We start from the raw sequence: 16,478 nt of genomic DNA, 5'->3' as shown, positions 1-16,478 counted from the left end.
GGCCATAGATTGTTTCAGTATTCAGATTTCCACAGAATGACTCCCAGTTTGCATATTCCACAACTGCATTAGCTTTGGATCACTTTCCCTCTTTCCCAGTCTCACGACTCATTTGTTGGATTCATTTTGGGTAATGAACACATTTGTCTTGTACAGCGAAATGCAATTTCACAATAGCTCTTCAATCACCTCTGCTGTTGTATGTTAATGCTGAATGGCTATTGTCTTTGAGCGGCGCTGACACAGCCGTGCCACATACATGTATCAGTCACACAAAACAGAATGAACACAGACATACTGAGCTCATGACTCTGAGCTTACTGCTCATTAACACACACCAATATAGACATACAGTATTGTGTATATTTTGAACAGGAAAAAAAAAAACAGCATTTTTTTCAGATTTTCAGTGTTTCTGACTGAAAACACACCACATGACACCCAGGGGAAATGCAAATGAGCCAGATAAAGTGTTTGTGGTGCCTAACCCTACACACGCTCACTGCTTTTTTCCACAATGCACCATTTCACGACACATGAAGGTGGGTTGTGTCTGCTCTGTGGGTGTGTGTATTTGGGTTTTATGGTGACGCTCTGGCACAGCCTTGTGGTCGTCTGTGGCTCTCCACCATCTGGGATGAGGATGGGCTGTTGGCAGACTGTGCTGGGCTTTGTTCGTGTTCCTATCATAACATACTTAATGCACCTCCTTACCCATCCTCTGCTCTCTGAAAGTTACAGCACTCCCCCTAGTGTTATACAAAAGAAACTGCATTTGCAGCCCCACCCATCTTTTCATGCACACAATTTCTTTAATGCTCCTTACTGTTAATACATTCTTCATGTGTTTTTAAGAATTGGAATATTGGGATTGACCCAATAAAGGGTAAATAGAGTCTTACCTTCCAGCGCTGCTTACAGCTTCTCCCCCTCTCTGATATGCCACTGAATAAAAGAGAAAGACACAAATGAGGTTCCTTCATGATTTCACCTCTTGCTGTTTTCATTACATCACTGGCATTGCCATTCCCATTCAAGGTGAACAACCTAGCGGACGGTGATGTTGGCCGCCACCTCAGTGTGCATGTATGTGTGCACATGACCAAATATATGTGGTGTGATTTTTGGTCGAGTCACCCACAGCAACTGGAGGAAGCACCATAAGAGGCTTATAAAGAATAGAGCTGCAGAGCTGGTTGTCTGGCTTCGGCGTGTTTGAAGCTCTGTGTGCTGCAGCAGCCGCACGTTTTCAACGAGCTCTAAGCTGGCAGCGTGCAAAGGAGAGATAAACTTCCAACTTTAATTACAATATTTTTCCCAGAAAGGAGAGCAAAAGGGAGGTAGTCAGGCCTTAGCTGTGACGATTCCCCCGGAGGGGAAAAATCTTGTGGCTTTGGCCACAATCAAGGCTGCTGAGTTGTTAGATCAACTCTGTCTATTGCAAACTGAAGTACTACAGTTTTTATTGCAACATCCAGGTTTTGCATCACACACCTGGGTATGGAATCTCTGCAAACTCCCACCACATTTAGCTCAGAAGGATGTCTCTGCACACTATGAAACAAGTTTGTATGAACAAAAACGAAAGTTCTCAGAGGGCTGATGCATACCCTACACACTCTACACATCACGCTATAGATACAATATCTACAATACTATACAACACAATGTATATATACAATATGCATGTGTTTTTGACATTGCATGAATAAATCATATTAATTTTGAAGTCATTCATACCAATCAATTACAAATATTTCTGCTGATGAATATATGCTTTAGATCATCTATCTCGGGTTCTTGGCTGTAATGTGGTTTTCATGCCAAAATTACACCAAAATTTAATCACCTCTAGACCTCTATCCAAGGCATATTCGCACCATGCTGAGTGAAAGACAGAAACAGTCTGAACAACAACAGATCAACAGATCCTCCACAAGGCTGAAAGAATCTTGTCTTTGTCAGATCTTGCTCTTTTAGGGGAGTTTTCTCTGCTTCCTTCAGGACGTCGTTATGCTTCACCAGTTTGTACCAACCGTTTTTTAAAGTCATTTATCCCTTCGGCGATTCAGTTTATTCTGGCTACCCATTTTAACTCAAGTCTGTTTTTTTTTTATCTGTTTTTATTCGTTTTATTGTTGTTATACGAGGTCTGTTAGAAAACTATCCGACCTTTTTATTTTTTGCAAAAACTATATGGATTTGAATCATGTGTGATTGCATCAGCCAAGCTTGAACCTTCGTGCGCATGCGTGAGTTTTTTCACGCCTGTCGGTTACGTCATTCACCTGTGAGCACGCCTTGTGGGAGGAGTGGTCCAGCCCCCTCGTCGGATTTTCATTGTCAGGAAATTGGCTGATTGACTGCCGCTTTGCTTCATCAAAATTTTTTCAGAAAGTGTGAGAGACAGCCAAGTGGAAACCATTTGGAAAATTCAGATGGCTTTCGGTGAAGATCTAATGGGGATCACACAGATTAAGGACAATTACAACTGGATTAAAGATGGCCCACAGCGGCGGATGGTGCGCCGCGCACCGAGCGGCGATCAACAGGCTCAAACGACCAGATCATTTCCAAAGTGAACGCTTTGTTGATCCGGGATGTCGTCTGACTACCAGAGAAATGGCAAGACAGCTGAACATAGCACTTTTTCAGCACATTCCACTGTTACAGGAGTTTTTGTAATGGAAAGAGGAGCGGAGACATTCGCCACGGAGCCGTTCATGGTGCAGGATGAAAGCACCTCCGTGTTGGTGTCACAGGACAAGCCCTAACATGCCCAGCTCTTGCACCATTCAGAAAATTCAGATGGCTTTCGGTGCGGTGGCTTTTCAGTCGTGTGACTATCCGAGAAATTGTGGACGAGCTGGACATGCCACAACATGTCCTGTGAGGCTTCATCACGGCATTGCTTTTTGTTCTGTGCCCTGCGCCTCCGTCCCGACGTGCGAAGTCCTCTGCACGTCTTTTCATGACAAAAAAACTCCTGTAACAGTGGAATGTGCCGTTCATTTCCAAAGTAAACGCTTTGTTGATCTGGGACATCGTCTGACTCCCACAGAAATGGCAGAAGAGTTTGACATCAGCACTTTTTCAGCATGAAAAGACGTGCGGAGGACTTTGCGCGTCGGAACGTAGGCGCAGGGCACAGAACAAAAAGCAACGGCGTGATGAAGCCTCACAGGACATGTTGTGGCATGTCCAGCTTGTCCACAATTTCTCGGATAGTCACATGACTGAAAAGCCACCGAAAGCCGTCTGAATTTTCCAAATGGTGCAAGAGCTGGGCATGTTAGGGCTTGTCCTGTGAGACCAACACGGAGGTGCTTTCATCCCACGCCATGTGCGGCTCTGTGGTGAATTTCTCCGCTCCTCTTTCCATTACAAAAACTCCTGTAACAGTGGAATGTGCCGAAAAAGTGCTATGTCCAGCTGTCTTGCCATTTCTCTGGTAGTCAGACGACGTCCCGGATCAACAAAGTGTTCACTTTGGAAATGATCTGCCGCTGTGGGCCGTCTTTAATCCAGTTGTAATTGTTCTTAATTTGTGTGATCTCCATTAGATCTTCACCGAAAGCCATCTGAATTTTCCAAATGGTTTCCACCTGGCTGTCTCTCACACTTTCTGAAAAAATTTTGATGAAGCAAAGCGGCAGTCAATCAGCCAATTTCCTGACAATGAAAATCCAACGAGGGGGCTGGACCACTCCTCCCACAAGGCGTGCTCACAGGCGAATGACGCAACTGACAGGCGTGAAAAAACTCACACATGCACACGAAGGTTCAAGCTTGGCTGATGCAATCACACATGATTCAAATCCATATAGTTTTTGCAAAAAATAAAAAGGTCGGATAGTTTTCTAACAGACCTCGTATGTTATGTTATTGTGTTTTTTTTTTTATGGGCTGCTAGAATTTCATTGCCCCTTGCGGGATTAATAAAGTTGTTTGATTGATTGATTAATTGATTGATTGATTGATGCTTGAGCCATCTAGGCTTCTTGGTTATTTAGATATACAAAAAAAGAGAGATTTTTTTAAACCATGTTATCCTTGATCTATGACCAAACCACTCCAAATTGTAATCACCTCTAGATCTCTATCCATGTAATAGTCACACCAAGTTTCATCTATGCTTCTTGGTTGTTGATATACAAAAATTTAGTTTTGTTTGCTCTTGTTTTGAGTATAAGTCACTGTAGTTTTTTTTTTTTTTTTTTTTAACTAGTTTGGGAGGCCCTGCAACTTGTACTCTGGTGCATCTTATGTACCAAAAAATCACACTTGTTTTTTGTAATAGTAATTATAGCAACTATTTATAAAGGATTTTCCCAGGAATCAAAGCACAAAACAAAATAAACTCCAATAATAAACTAGAGACATTCGTCATGAACTGCCCAGCGAGCAGTACTATTTTCCATGTATAGTGCAGTAATATGTACATGTGTGGAGTAGGTATTTGATTGAACCCTCATGCGTTTGATGTAAACTGGGATACACAGTGGAAAAATTAGAGATTGACATTATATTTTTTTAGAGAATGTGGCTAACAGTGAACATAAAAAGTCAGTAGCCTTCGAACAAATGCAACTATTGGTAATTTTTTAAAAGTAGGTCAAGGTCACTGGCCTTCGAACCCATGCAAAGTACTCCTCCAAGGCATGTACCCACCAAATATGAAGTTTCTGCGAGCAATAGGTGCAAAGCTACGTTGCGGTGAAGGATTTGACAGTTGTGACCACTAGTGACCTTGAAAAGTAGGTCAAGGTCACCGGCTTTCGAACCCATGTGAAGTACTCCTCCAAGGCACGTACCAACCAATTATGAAGTTTTTGCGAGCAATAGGTGCTGGGCTACGTTGCAGCAAATGAATTGCGGCTGGACGGACAGACGGATGAACAACCTGGATGCTATATGCCCCGCCTTGCGGCGCAAGCGACGCGTGGGGCATAAAGAATGAATGCCAATTATAAAAACTGCACTACAACAATGCACAAAAATCCAAATTTAAGAGCTGATAATACAGATAGAAGGCGTGAATTATAATCTGGTGTGATTTATACTTTTTCCTCTTCGAGAGGCATTTTTCTCACAGGTGTGAATTATATTCCAAAAAAAGTGGTAATTATACATCTATGGAAAGACAGAAACAATACTTGTGTTATGTGTTGCCTTTGCACAGAAAGGTTTAGCCAGAGGAATCACAAACACACACTTAAGGCTGTAACTTACACCCGGTAAAATCAACACAAATGGCACTGCTAGTTTAAAACTGAACTAGTTACAATTTCACATATAGCACACATAAAGTGTAAGGTGACAGTGTACCTGTACTCATCTGTGCACCCATGAGAGTGTTGGTCTTAAAATGAGTTGTAGTCATAAATAGTGCTGTTGCACTGTTGTGTAACAGCAGAGAGTGACTGCGCAATAGGCCACCAAAAACCCGATCTAAAGTCAACTGCAGTTTTCTCCTGTCTACACACCACAGTATTCAGGTACACCTTACATAGGTGGATTCACAAAGCACAGGCACTCCACTTGTACACACAGGAACTCACATTATCACATCAAACTACAATGAAACTGAACTCAAAGCAACAATTTAAAATGATATAAAAGTTCAATTAATTGAGAAGTACATACTTTAATCACTTGTTTGTATGATATTTTACAGTATTTTTCATCCTCCCACACTCCATGTAGTTGGGCTGTCAATATGGAGACCTGGGTTTGATTCCTGGTCAAGCTACCTGTCGGTGTGTTTGGATAAGATACTTCAGCAGCATTATCTCAATCTACCCAAATATGAATGTGTATCATCCTTGGGTGGGGAGGTAACCTGTATCAGATTGGTGTCCCCTCCAGAATTAGCTGTAGAGTGTCATACGCTTTATTCTACAGAATCCAGGAAAAGCTCCGGCATCAATGGATCTTGGGCCTGTAGAGGACTACTGTAATTTCTGGACTTTTTTCACATGCCTTGAACACTGCAGTTTTTACAATGATGCGGCTAATTTATGGATTTTTACAGGCTTTTTCATAAGTCAAAATAGGTCAATTGATGCTGTCAATTGATTTCCTGAAAGCTATGCTCCTCATGCGGTGTAAATTCACACACAGTGTAAATATAAGGTCTTACCCGTTCATTTTAGTGAAGAAAAGTCCCTCTCCGGCACTCTGCACCGTCAGATCAGTTAGCAGAGCGCAGTCTTCTCCCCCCACCCTTCCAAACCGGTTCTCTGTCTTGGCGCAACAAGTTGAAAAAGTCACAGCGCCTCATTAACGACTCATTTACCATTTATCATTTACTCTATCTGATTCTGGCTGCACGCGATGAAAGTTAAAAAAGTTGCAAAAACTTAAAATTACTCAGTTCCCCGTGTGGAGCAGAGACACCGTGTGCGCGCGTGCTGCATGATGTGTTTATCAATATTTATGTGTAACACTTCAGGGGAAAAAAGCATTTACGGTACATATTTAATTAAAAGTTAAAAATCTTTCTGTCTAACATATTTCTGTTTAAATATCTCATGTTACAACGTGGAGACCCGCGACTTATTTATGTATAATTCCTTTTTTCTTTTTAAAATTGGTGGGTGCAGCTAATATTCAGGTGCGCTCTACAGTTTTTTTTTCATTTATATAGCGCCAAATCACAACAGAGTTGCCTCAAGGCGCTTCACACAAGTAAGGTCTAACCTTATTAACCCCTAGAGCAGCAGTGGTAAGGAAAAAACTCCCTCTGAGGAAGAAACCTCAAGCAGACCAGACTCAAAGGGGTGACCCTCTACTTGGGCCATGCTACAGACACATATGACACAACAATTCACAGAAACAATTGACAAAACAAATATACAGGTTTCACAAAATGAATATACAGTCTATAAATTATGGTAACTACTACTTTCATCCTCCTTGGGTTTGCTGGCAGAGAGCACTAAAATACACAATGGGTGGGGTAGCGTGGTGGGGTCTGACTGTAGCTCATGGGAGGGAGGAGATGAGATGGTTGGCAATGGGGGACGATGTGTTGCAGGAATGACCCACCCAAATGCTACACTACACCTTAAGGAGCTGTGTGGCAGGTAAATGATCCACTCGCGCTTTGGACACTTTGCGCACAGGTCAGTTTCCTCAACAGAAAACCTCTCACTTCACTCCATCTAAATAGCAATGCACCTGGCTCCCAAAGATAAAGATGACAATGTGATTAGTGTAATACCTGTTCTGTCCAAAACAAACCGAGATCAACTGACTAAATACAACCCTGACCCAAGATGATGGGATTTACCCTGTGCACTGTACATCATCTGGATACAGACCTTTTGTCTGTTTTCTAGCACCCACTTTAGCTTTATCTCACCCACACACTGGCTCAAATTTACCTTTGCATTGAGTACTGCCAACATGTTTGACATGCCTCTGGGCAACACAAAAATGTCAGTCTGATGAAAGAAATGCAAATGTTAGAGAGTGAAAAGAGACAGAGAAAGAAAAAAATAAGCTTTTCTATCATCTGTTTAACACTGTCACTTCAGATCACAGCTAACCCCTTTAGGGCCCCCCCCACACACACACATCTATCTAATTGGTGTGTTGGAGTGGCTGTGTGTCATTCTCTTAAATCCCATCTGAGGCTGCCAACAGCCCTTTGATCAAGTTACTACTGGAGAGCTTCTTGGTGGAGTGGCCCACTCCTCTTGAAGCACCGCGTTCTGACATGACCCAAACATTTGATGGAACATTTATTTCTTGGTGGATCCTTAAAGTGCAAATAACCGGCTCCTTTTAACAGTACAAACTGAGTGGCTCTCCTTCAGCTCTCTGCACTCGTTCCGTTGCTCTCAAACATCACAAAATGTCTTGTCCTTGGGCTTGAAAAGTGAATAAAACCAATCGTGTGGTGTATGAAAACACTGCTTACCTGTTGGTGTGAACGTGAATGATGGCACTGTAGGAAAATACAATAAAGGAAATGAATGAGCACTTTGATGTTAAGAGTACGACATACAACATTTTCCTTCTTCAACATGTTTGCACTTTGTTTTTACAGGCTGTTTGCTGCCCCCTGCCTTTGAGCTGCTCAAATGTCCAACCAGGGAAAAGTGAGTGTTAAATCAACTGAAGCTTGAACTCCCCACCCCAAGTGTCACAAGCCTGATGGGACGGGGCCACACACTGGAGAGCAATCAGTTCTTTTCACTTAATCGCTTCCATAGCTCCATTACCCACTTGTGTGTCATTAGCATTAAAGTATCGCACGACCTGAAATATGTGATGTCACTCCTTGCTTTCAACTTGACGATGCCTCAGAGTGTGAAGTCTGAGAAGAAAGATGTTCCCGTAAACAGTATGTCTGATAACATTGTCAACAAATGTTCTATAAATACCATCTTTTTTTGACTGTCACAGAGGTCTAAAGATTTGTGGGGGTGGTGACCAAGTGGTTAGTGTGCTTGGTTTCAATGTGGAAGGGTCCCGGTTGGAACCCCACCCCTGCCACATTTCTCCATGTAATGTGGAGTTGTGTCAGGAAGGGCATCCAGCCTAAAACCTGTGCCAATTCAACATGCAGATCCACTTCTGATTTAGATTTGTGCACTTGGATGTTTTTAATCAGGATGATGAATACTTTGAAGAGGAGAAAGCCCAAATTTGAACAGCGAGGTATTTTGTGATAAGCATGTACTGTATGATATTGTAGAATATAAATGAGATTTCCAATCGTAACAAATGCTCCGTCACACACCAGATGGAACGGACTGCTCTCATGTCTTTCAATTCAATTCAATTCAATTTAATCATCTTATAATGCGCCAAATCACAACAACAGCTGTCTCAAGCCGCCTCACACAGAACAATTCAATATAAAAATTAAATAAATAATTAAAAATGAATAAAAAAATTCAAATACATAATTAAAAACAGAAGTAAAAGAATAAAACTGATAAAAAATAAAAACTATTCATAAGAAAGAGAATAAAAATGGGTTTTAAGTCTTGACTTAAAAATGTCGACGGACTCCGACTGCCTCACGGAAGATGGAAGACTGTTCCACAGGTGTGGGTGCATGATGAGAAAAAGCTCTTTGACCCGCTGACTCCTTAACCCTGGGGACACAGAGAAGTCCCGCATCCTGCGACCGCAAAGCAATGCACCTGTTGTTTGTCAAGTAACTGTATGGTAGATACAAGTTCTGGCTTTAGTTAGCCAATTTGTTGTTGTTATTATTCTTCAATGCTTTTGAGATCTTCACAATTTTAATTAACTAAATTGACAATGCACAATGTGGTCATAAACACAGGAGCATGTCTTTCCTGACTGCATTCATTGGTAGAGAAATAATGAAAAATGATGTAACTTTTGAAATAAGTTGACAAATTTGAATATGAACTTTTTTTTTTTCTTTTGGGATGGAAGACAGCACTAACAAACACTTTAGTTGTGCATCTGCACACACGCACGCACACACACTTCAATTTGTTTCATCCTGAGTGCAGAATATTGCTTCATGTGTTTGCAATTACACTCTTCTCAAAACATTCTTAGTTACCAGTTCCAACAAAGACCATGGCCTCTTGAGGTCTAGGTACATGAAGAGGAGTAGGAGGAGGAGGAGGTGCAAGCCAGTGACTACTGTTGCCCTGAAGAGCTGTGGGAATTTATATAAGCAAACATCAGCCTAAACACTCACAGAGATCAATCAGCCCACACATTATTTCACTCGCTCTCCATTTAGCTACTGAAAATGACTGCGGTCATAAATTCTTCATCTGGCCTCTTCTCAAATGTTCTGATTTGTCTGAATACCTTCAAAGCCTGCTTCCACACCTGGGAGAGTTCAGCGCCTCAGCATGCCTCATGTTTGTCCCAGGGAGAGTTAGTACAAGTTGGGAAAGGCCAGTTAAAGTTGTGCCAATTTTTCATGACCTCAACCAGACTACCAGCCTCGCCCACAGCCTCATGCTCTGCTATGATTGGTCCGGTGCAAGTTTAATGCAATTTGGCATCCAGTATTCACACTAGGCAATGAAAAAAAAAAAAAGACCTTGTGATATAGGTAGACGATGGCATGTACGCTAACTTTGCTGAGAATTACACCGAGAATTACACCGACTCAAACCATTTCTGCCCTGTCAGGGATGAATCCACTAAGAAAAAATGACTTTTCCCCACTTTTGCAGAGTACTGTTTCTGCTCAGGAGGACTCCACCCTCAGCACTGCCAGGCAAGTACTGCTCTGGGAAATTAGTCAAGCTGCCAGAACCTGGCCCATTACAGTGAGGAACAACAAAAAACACAACCAAGTGTGAGAGGTGCTTTACTGGTACAACACAGTTGAAATTTTCAAAACCAATTCAAGCCTTAAATGGGGGGGAAGTAGCTGTTCTGACATTACTGAGCACATGGGTATGCATAAAGGAGCTGTCACACTGTGATACATTGAGGAAATGTATGAGTAATAGATACGACATTTTGATATCGGTTAGTGTCTGTTTTTGTCCTGTACAAAATTTCTCATTCATTACATGTGTTTCTTGTAAGCTGATGTCCAGCTTGTCAGATGGAAAGTTTTGTGCATGCTCAAAACTTGTGCCTCTAGCTTTATGACCACTAATCATTCCAATGTTTGGCAATGTTGCAGTAGATTCAGATCCATCCTGTTTATTCTGTGTGACAGCAACATCTAAGCAAAATATGTTGTCTGATGGTGTCATGGTTTCAGGGTGCCTCTCCTATGACTGCAGTAGTTATTGGTGAACCTGAGCACAGGAGTGTGACTGGTGCAGGTAGCACTCACAGGCAGCAGCTGCACAGCCCAAGGCCACACATTAAACCAGCCCACACATAAATGAGACACAGAGAGAAAGGCTAATAGCTCTCTTTGTACTCTAACTATTGTGGCTAGAGGTTGGGCATGTCATGAACTCTGTCACTTCAACTCAGATCAGATAAGAACCCAGTAGGTTATGTGGACGTCACTGTGAAAGGGTTGAAATACAGCCAACACATAAACATGTAGAGCTTGTTGGATTATCAAAACATATTAATGTTTAACTCCTCCATGTCCAAGCATCACTTTATAATGACACCAAGAGTATTTCAAGCATGTGAAAATGTCAAGATGTCCTTGATAAAGAGAGATTACAACAAGCAACGCCAGAAGGGAGTTGAAAGGGGGAGTTGTTTGGCCACAAAATGCACTTTTGAGAAAACACTCTTCAAAGACACCACAGCACCATCAGTGTGACACAACTATGAAAAGAGAAATAAAGAAGATGACTTCATGTGGCACTGTGTGGGAGCTAACATCATATCTTTAAAGTACTTTCAGTTACACTTTACTGAGCGTATTCTGAAAAAAAAACAAAAAAAAACATCAGTGTGTGTGTGTGAGAGAGAGAGAGAGAGAGACAGAGCAGCATGAGATATTCTGAGAGGCTTTTGGGTAGAAGATAATGAAATGGCCTTGCACTGTCTGAACAAGCTTAACCTTTTATGACCTCTGTGTTATTAAGCAATTTCTGCATGAATGACATAACCAAAAGCAAAGTCTCTTAGACACACGATATACGACTTATTCACTTTGTGCCAAGTCACAAAAATCCTTTGAAAAGCTCAGGAAAATGAGTTGGCGTCAAGTTTCAACATCATCAGATTCAACAAAGATGATGAAAATACTCAGATATTTTGGTTAACATGAGTTGTTTTTTGTTGTTGTTGTTGTTGTTGTTGTTTTATGTTTTTTATTTCAGGTGATACATTTTTCAAAATGGTTGCTGCCTGTGTAGAATTTTGAGGAAAAAAATAATTTCATCCATTTTGGAATAAGGCTGTAACATAAAAAAAAAATGTGGAAAAGTGAAGCGCTGTGAATACTTTCTGGATGCACCGTAGGTTGGGCTGAATTTGTTTCAGATAAGGTACACTTTACAAACAGTGCCCTGAAAAAGTATTCACCTCCTTGAGTTTTAATTTTTTTTTTCTGTTCTTTCAGATGCAAAAAGTAATTCAGGCTTTTCTTTTTAAAATTTCTAAAATTATCATCCTTAAACTCAAGCTGAAAGTAAATCTCTACAATGTCATAGAATTCTATAAAAACATCAAAGCAAAATGAAGAGTTGCATAAGTAATGACATCCTTTAATATAACAGAGGTAAATCATTGGTTTTATTGCCACTATTCTTTAGACAAGTCAGGGGATGGATACATAAACATTTCCAAGTCACAGACTATGTCTAATACTTCATTTACATCAGTCATTAAAAATACAAACAGGATAGTACTCTATGGTATATCTGTCTAGAGGAGACAGTTCTCAAAACTGAGTGACTTTATGCTATACCATTACTTATGCAACCCATCATCTTAGCTTTGAAATTTTTACTTAATTTATTTCAAGTTGTAGAGATGTGCTTTCAATTTGAGTTTAAGGAGCAACATTTTTTGAAATGGTAATATACAGAAACCTGAATTTGTTTTTGTGTTTGAAATGGCATAAACAAATTAAAATGTATAAAAGTACAAAAGAGTGAATACTTTTGCAAGGCACTATATATTGACATTTCATTGAGACATATCAATTATAATTATATAATATATAGTTTAATAAATGCTACTTATTGGGTGCTGGACCGGCTGCTGGTCACTGTGGTTCTAAGGGCTTTTATGTGAGAAAATAACCCTTGCAGTGTAACATAAATCAACAATTCAAGTAGAGAGCTCTGGTTGTGTGTATACTTGTACTGACCTTTGCGTATGCCTGCATAGCTGCTGGAGAGGCCATTTCTCTTCTTGCGGTGTCGGTATAGCCAGATGCTGAAAACCATGAGGATGATCCAACAAGCAGCTCCTATGCCTGCTATAAAGGCCGGCTGTTTGACCACATCAGAGATCTGCTGGGACAAGGGGTTCTGCTGGTCCACCACACTGTCTCTCATTCGACCAGAGGCATCTGAGGATGTGAAGTCAGAAAGGGAAGAGCGGAATAAAATAACAGCAACAAAATAACAGATCTACATTTCTGAAGTTCAATAATTAGGTGGCACATCACTTACTGGAACTTCAAATTTGAACTTTCGGAACAAAAAAATGTGTTTTTATGGCCTCAGATGCTGTGATTTATGTTCAAGAAACAGTAAGATTTTAGTACGTTATTGGCATGAGTGAAACACATCCTCTTTCATCACAGTGTGGCCCATGATCATGTGCATGTTTATATACAACCCCAATTCCAGTGAAGTTGGGACGTTGTGTAAAATGTAAATAAAAACATAATACAATGATTTGCAAATCCTCTTCAACCTATATTCAATTGAATACACTCAAAGACAAGATATTTAATGTTCAAACTGATAAACTTTATTGTTTTTGTGCAAATATTTGCTCATTTTGAAATGGATGCCTGCAACACGTTTCAAAAAAGCTGGGATCACCTTTCCTTCTGACAACACTCAATAAGCGTTTGGGAACTGAGGAACTCATGACTGGGTATAAAAGGAGCATCCCCAAAAGGCTCAGCCATTCACAAGCAAAGATGGGGTGAGGATCACCACTTTGTGAACAACTGCATGAAAAAAATACTCCAACAGTTTAAGGGCCCTGTCCCACTGGCGTTTAGGAGGATTTGCACATGGTTTGCGCACAAAATTGGCCCATATTCGCCAAACATCCGCAATATCCGTGTAACATGCCTGTATGAGTCGGCCGTCATCCGAACTTGCCCGTGATCATCCACAGAGGCACGCATGTCCGCAGCCAGGATTTTTGAGCTGTTCAAAAATCTGGATGCGGATGACATCCGCCTTACACACTCCATATATACTCAATTCATACACAATACATACTCACTCTATGCGCTGTATATCTGCCGTTAACCGCTGATATCCGCAACTGACGTGGATTTGCAGCTTGGCAGCGGACCGGGACAGTGTGTAAAACAGATATATATCATGCCCATCATGTCCACATCACAAACTAAAATATGCTGTAGCGAATGCATACAAATTGGCCACAAATAAAGCATTTTTATTACATCTGCTTTGCAGCTGATTTGCGGACAATCTGTGAATGCATAACAAACACGTCACATAAACCCAAAGTACTATATGTGGCAGAAAGCGACATACCTGCCAGTCAGTGCCGGTCCAGCTGTGTAAATCCACAAAGACGTAGCTGCTGCAATCCAGGACTTTTATGTAACACCAACAAAAGGAAGAGCTGCTGTTTATCAACAACTCAAGCTGAAGTATGTTTTCTGTGACACTTTCAAAAAAAAAAAAAAAAAAACACTGTCTCACACCCTGAGCAGCTTCCCCCCTCCCGCTCCCCAAACTCATGAAGCGTTAACCCTCGCATGACAAAATGAACATTGACTCTGTGATCAACTTTTCCAAATCCACCAAATGCTCCAGAGGCTGTACTGTTGGTGTGAATAGTGATGCCGAAAGGAGCGAGTGCGCTTATTTTATGACCGCAATGCAGATGCCGTGCACGCGCAACACGTGCGCGATGCATTCATAATACACCCGTAATACTGCCATGATAATCATCAATGCTGAAAGATACATCCAGGTTTTGGAGCAACACATGCTGCCATCCAAGCAACGTCTTTTTCAGGGACGTCCCTGCTTATGTCAGCAAGACAATGCCAAGTCACATTCTGCACGTGTTACAACAGCGTGGCTTCGTAGTAAAAGAGTGAGGGTACTAGACTGGCCTGACTGCAGTCCAGACCTGTTGCCCATTGAAAATGTGGTGCATTATGAAGTGCAAAATATGACAATGACAAATACGACAACTTCAGTTGTTCAACCCCGGACAACAACTGATAAACGGGTGATAAACTTTTTTTTTTTTTTTTTATGGGGCCTTATTAAGTCATAGGCAGTGGGTTAAATGGTAGCAGCAGACTGTAAACTGTCAATGAGAGGATGTAAAAATTAATCCAATATGATCTGAGAGCACGGACTGCATACTGTGTTGCCACTTGCCATCAAAAGTAAAAATTTTCAACTTTTACTGCTTACGAGAGCAACAATAACACAAATACTTTCTATGAACTATAAACAACAAATCAACACAAAAACTGATAAACCAGTGACAATTTATTGTGAAAATACCATGACCAAATACGTACTATTGATAAGTAAAGGACTGAATGTTTTATCACAAATTCACTATTATAATATCACAGGCAATAATCAAACTATCACAATATATATTCTGTTTCCATCAATATTGCATCATTTTGTATCCACCATTTCACAAAACAATAATAAAATGTCATATCTGGTGTGTCCCAACATGGTGTCACAGAGATTCCCAAGTTTGAAAAGTATTTGAAAAAATATTTGTAAAAGTATTTGGAAATACTTGGGATCGGCAATGTATTTGAAATACAAATACAAATACTCTGAATTCAAAATCAGAAAATACAAATACTCTGAAAAATGTATTTAAGTATTTTCAAATACAAATACTTTTGTATTTGGCCCCATGTCTGCACCCACCACCGACCTTGCCCAGCCACTGGCGTCCTCCACACGAGGCACTTGTATGCTGGATCACGCACAGAGAAATGTGCCACATTTCAAAATGTCATGGCTGACATTCCTTTATAATAATATGAGGTCTGTTAGAAAAGTATCGGACCTTTTTATTTTTTTCAAAAACTTGATGGATTTGAATCACGTGTGCTTGCATGAGCCAACCTTGAACATTCATGCGCATACGTGATTTTTTTCACGCCTGTCGGTTGCGTCATTTGCTTGTAAGCAACATTTGTGTGAGGATGGGTGGAGCCACTCATCGTTTTTTCTTTGCAAGGAAATGGCGGAACGACTGGAGCAGCGCGACTGCATCAAATTTTGCCAGAAACTGGGCGACAGCCAGGTGGAAACCATTCGGATTATTCAGATGGGTTTCGGTGATAATCCTCTCGGCATCACACAGATTAAGGAGCGGTACAACCGGTTTAAAGAAAGCCGTCCGAATCTTCCGAATGGTGCAAGATCTGGGCATGTCAGGGCATGTCCTGTGAGACTTCAACACAGAGCTGCTTTTGCTGCACCACCAGCGTTGTGCCGATGAATTTCGCCCCGCTCTTTTCATGGCAAAATCTTCTTTCACAGTGGAATGTGCTGAAAAAGTGCTGATGTCCACCTCTTCCGCAATTTCTCGGATAATCACACGACGGTCCCACATCACCACAGCGTTCACTTTGGAAATGATCCGGTCGTTTCAGCGTGTTGATGCCGATCGGAGCGCGGCTCGCTCTCCGCCGTTGTGCGGACGTCTTTAAACCGGTTGTACCGCTCCTTAATCTGTGTGATGCCCAGAGGATTATCACCGAAACCCGTCTGAATAATCCGAATGGTTTCCACCTGGCTGTTGCCCAGTTTGTGGCAAAATTTGATGCAGTCGCGCTGCTCCAGTCGTTCTGCCATTTCCTTGCAAAGAAAAAACAAGAGACT

At 41.2% G+C, this 16,478-nt stretch overlaps 1 protein-coding gene across 1 annotated transcript in view; it reads right to left on the bottom strand.

Annotated features, from left to right (window-relative positions):
* The window catches only part of robo1 (roundabout, axon guidance receptor, homolog 1 (Drosophila)), a 516,486-nt gene that overhangs the window by 58,822 nt on the left and 441,186 nt on the right, over window positions 1-16,478 (bottom strand). Inside the window, 3 exon segments of the mRNA XM_034168365.1 lie at window positions 903-945; window positions 7,928-7,954; window positions 12,755-12,958. Of these exon segments, the coding sequence (XP_034024256.1) occupies window positions 903-945; window positions 7,928-7,954; window positions 12,755-12,958 (274 nt within the window).

The sequence above is a fragment of the Thalassophryne amazonica genome, chromosome 4 (assembly GCF_902500255.1).
Source record: "Thalassophryne amazonica chromosome 4, fThaAma1.1, whole genome shotgun sequence".
Classification (NCBI taxonomy): Eukaryota; Metazoa; Chordata; class Actinopteri; order Batrachoidiformes; family Batrachoididae; genus Thalassophryne; species Thalassophryne amazonica.
Note: the sequence above shows the minus strand (reverse complement) of the source record. Positions and strands in the feature narration are given on the sequence as shown.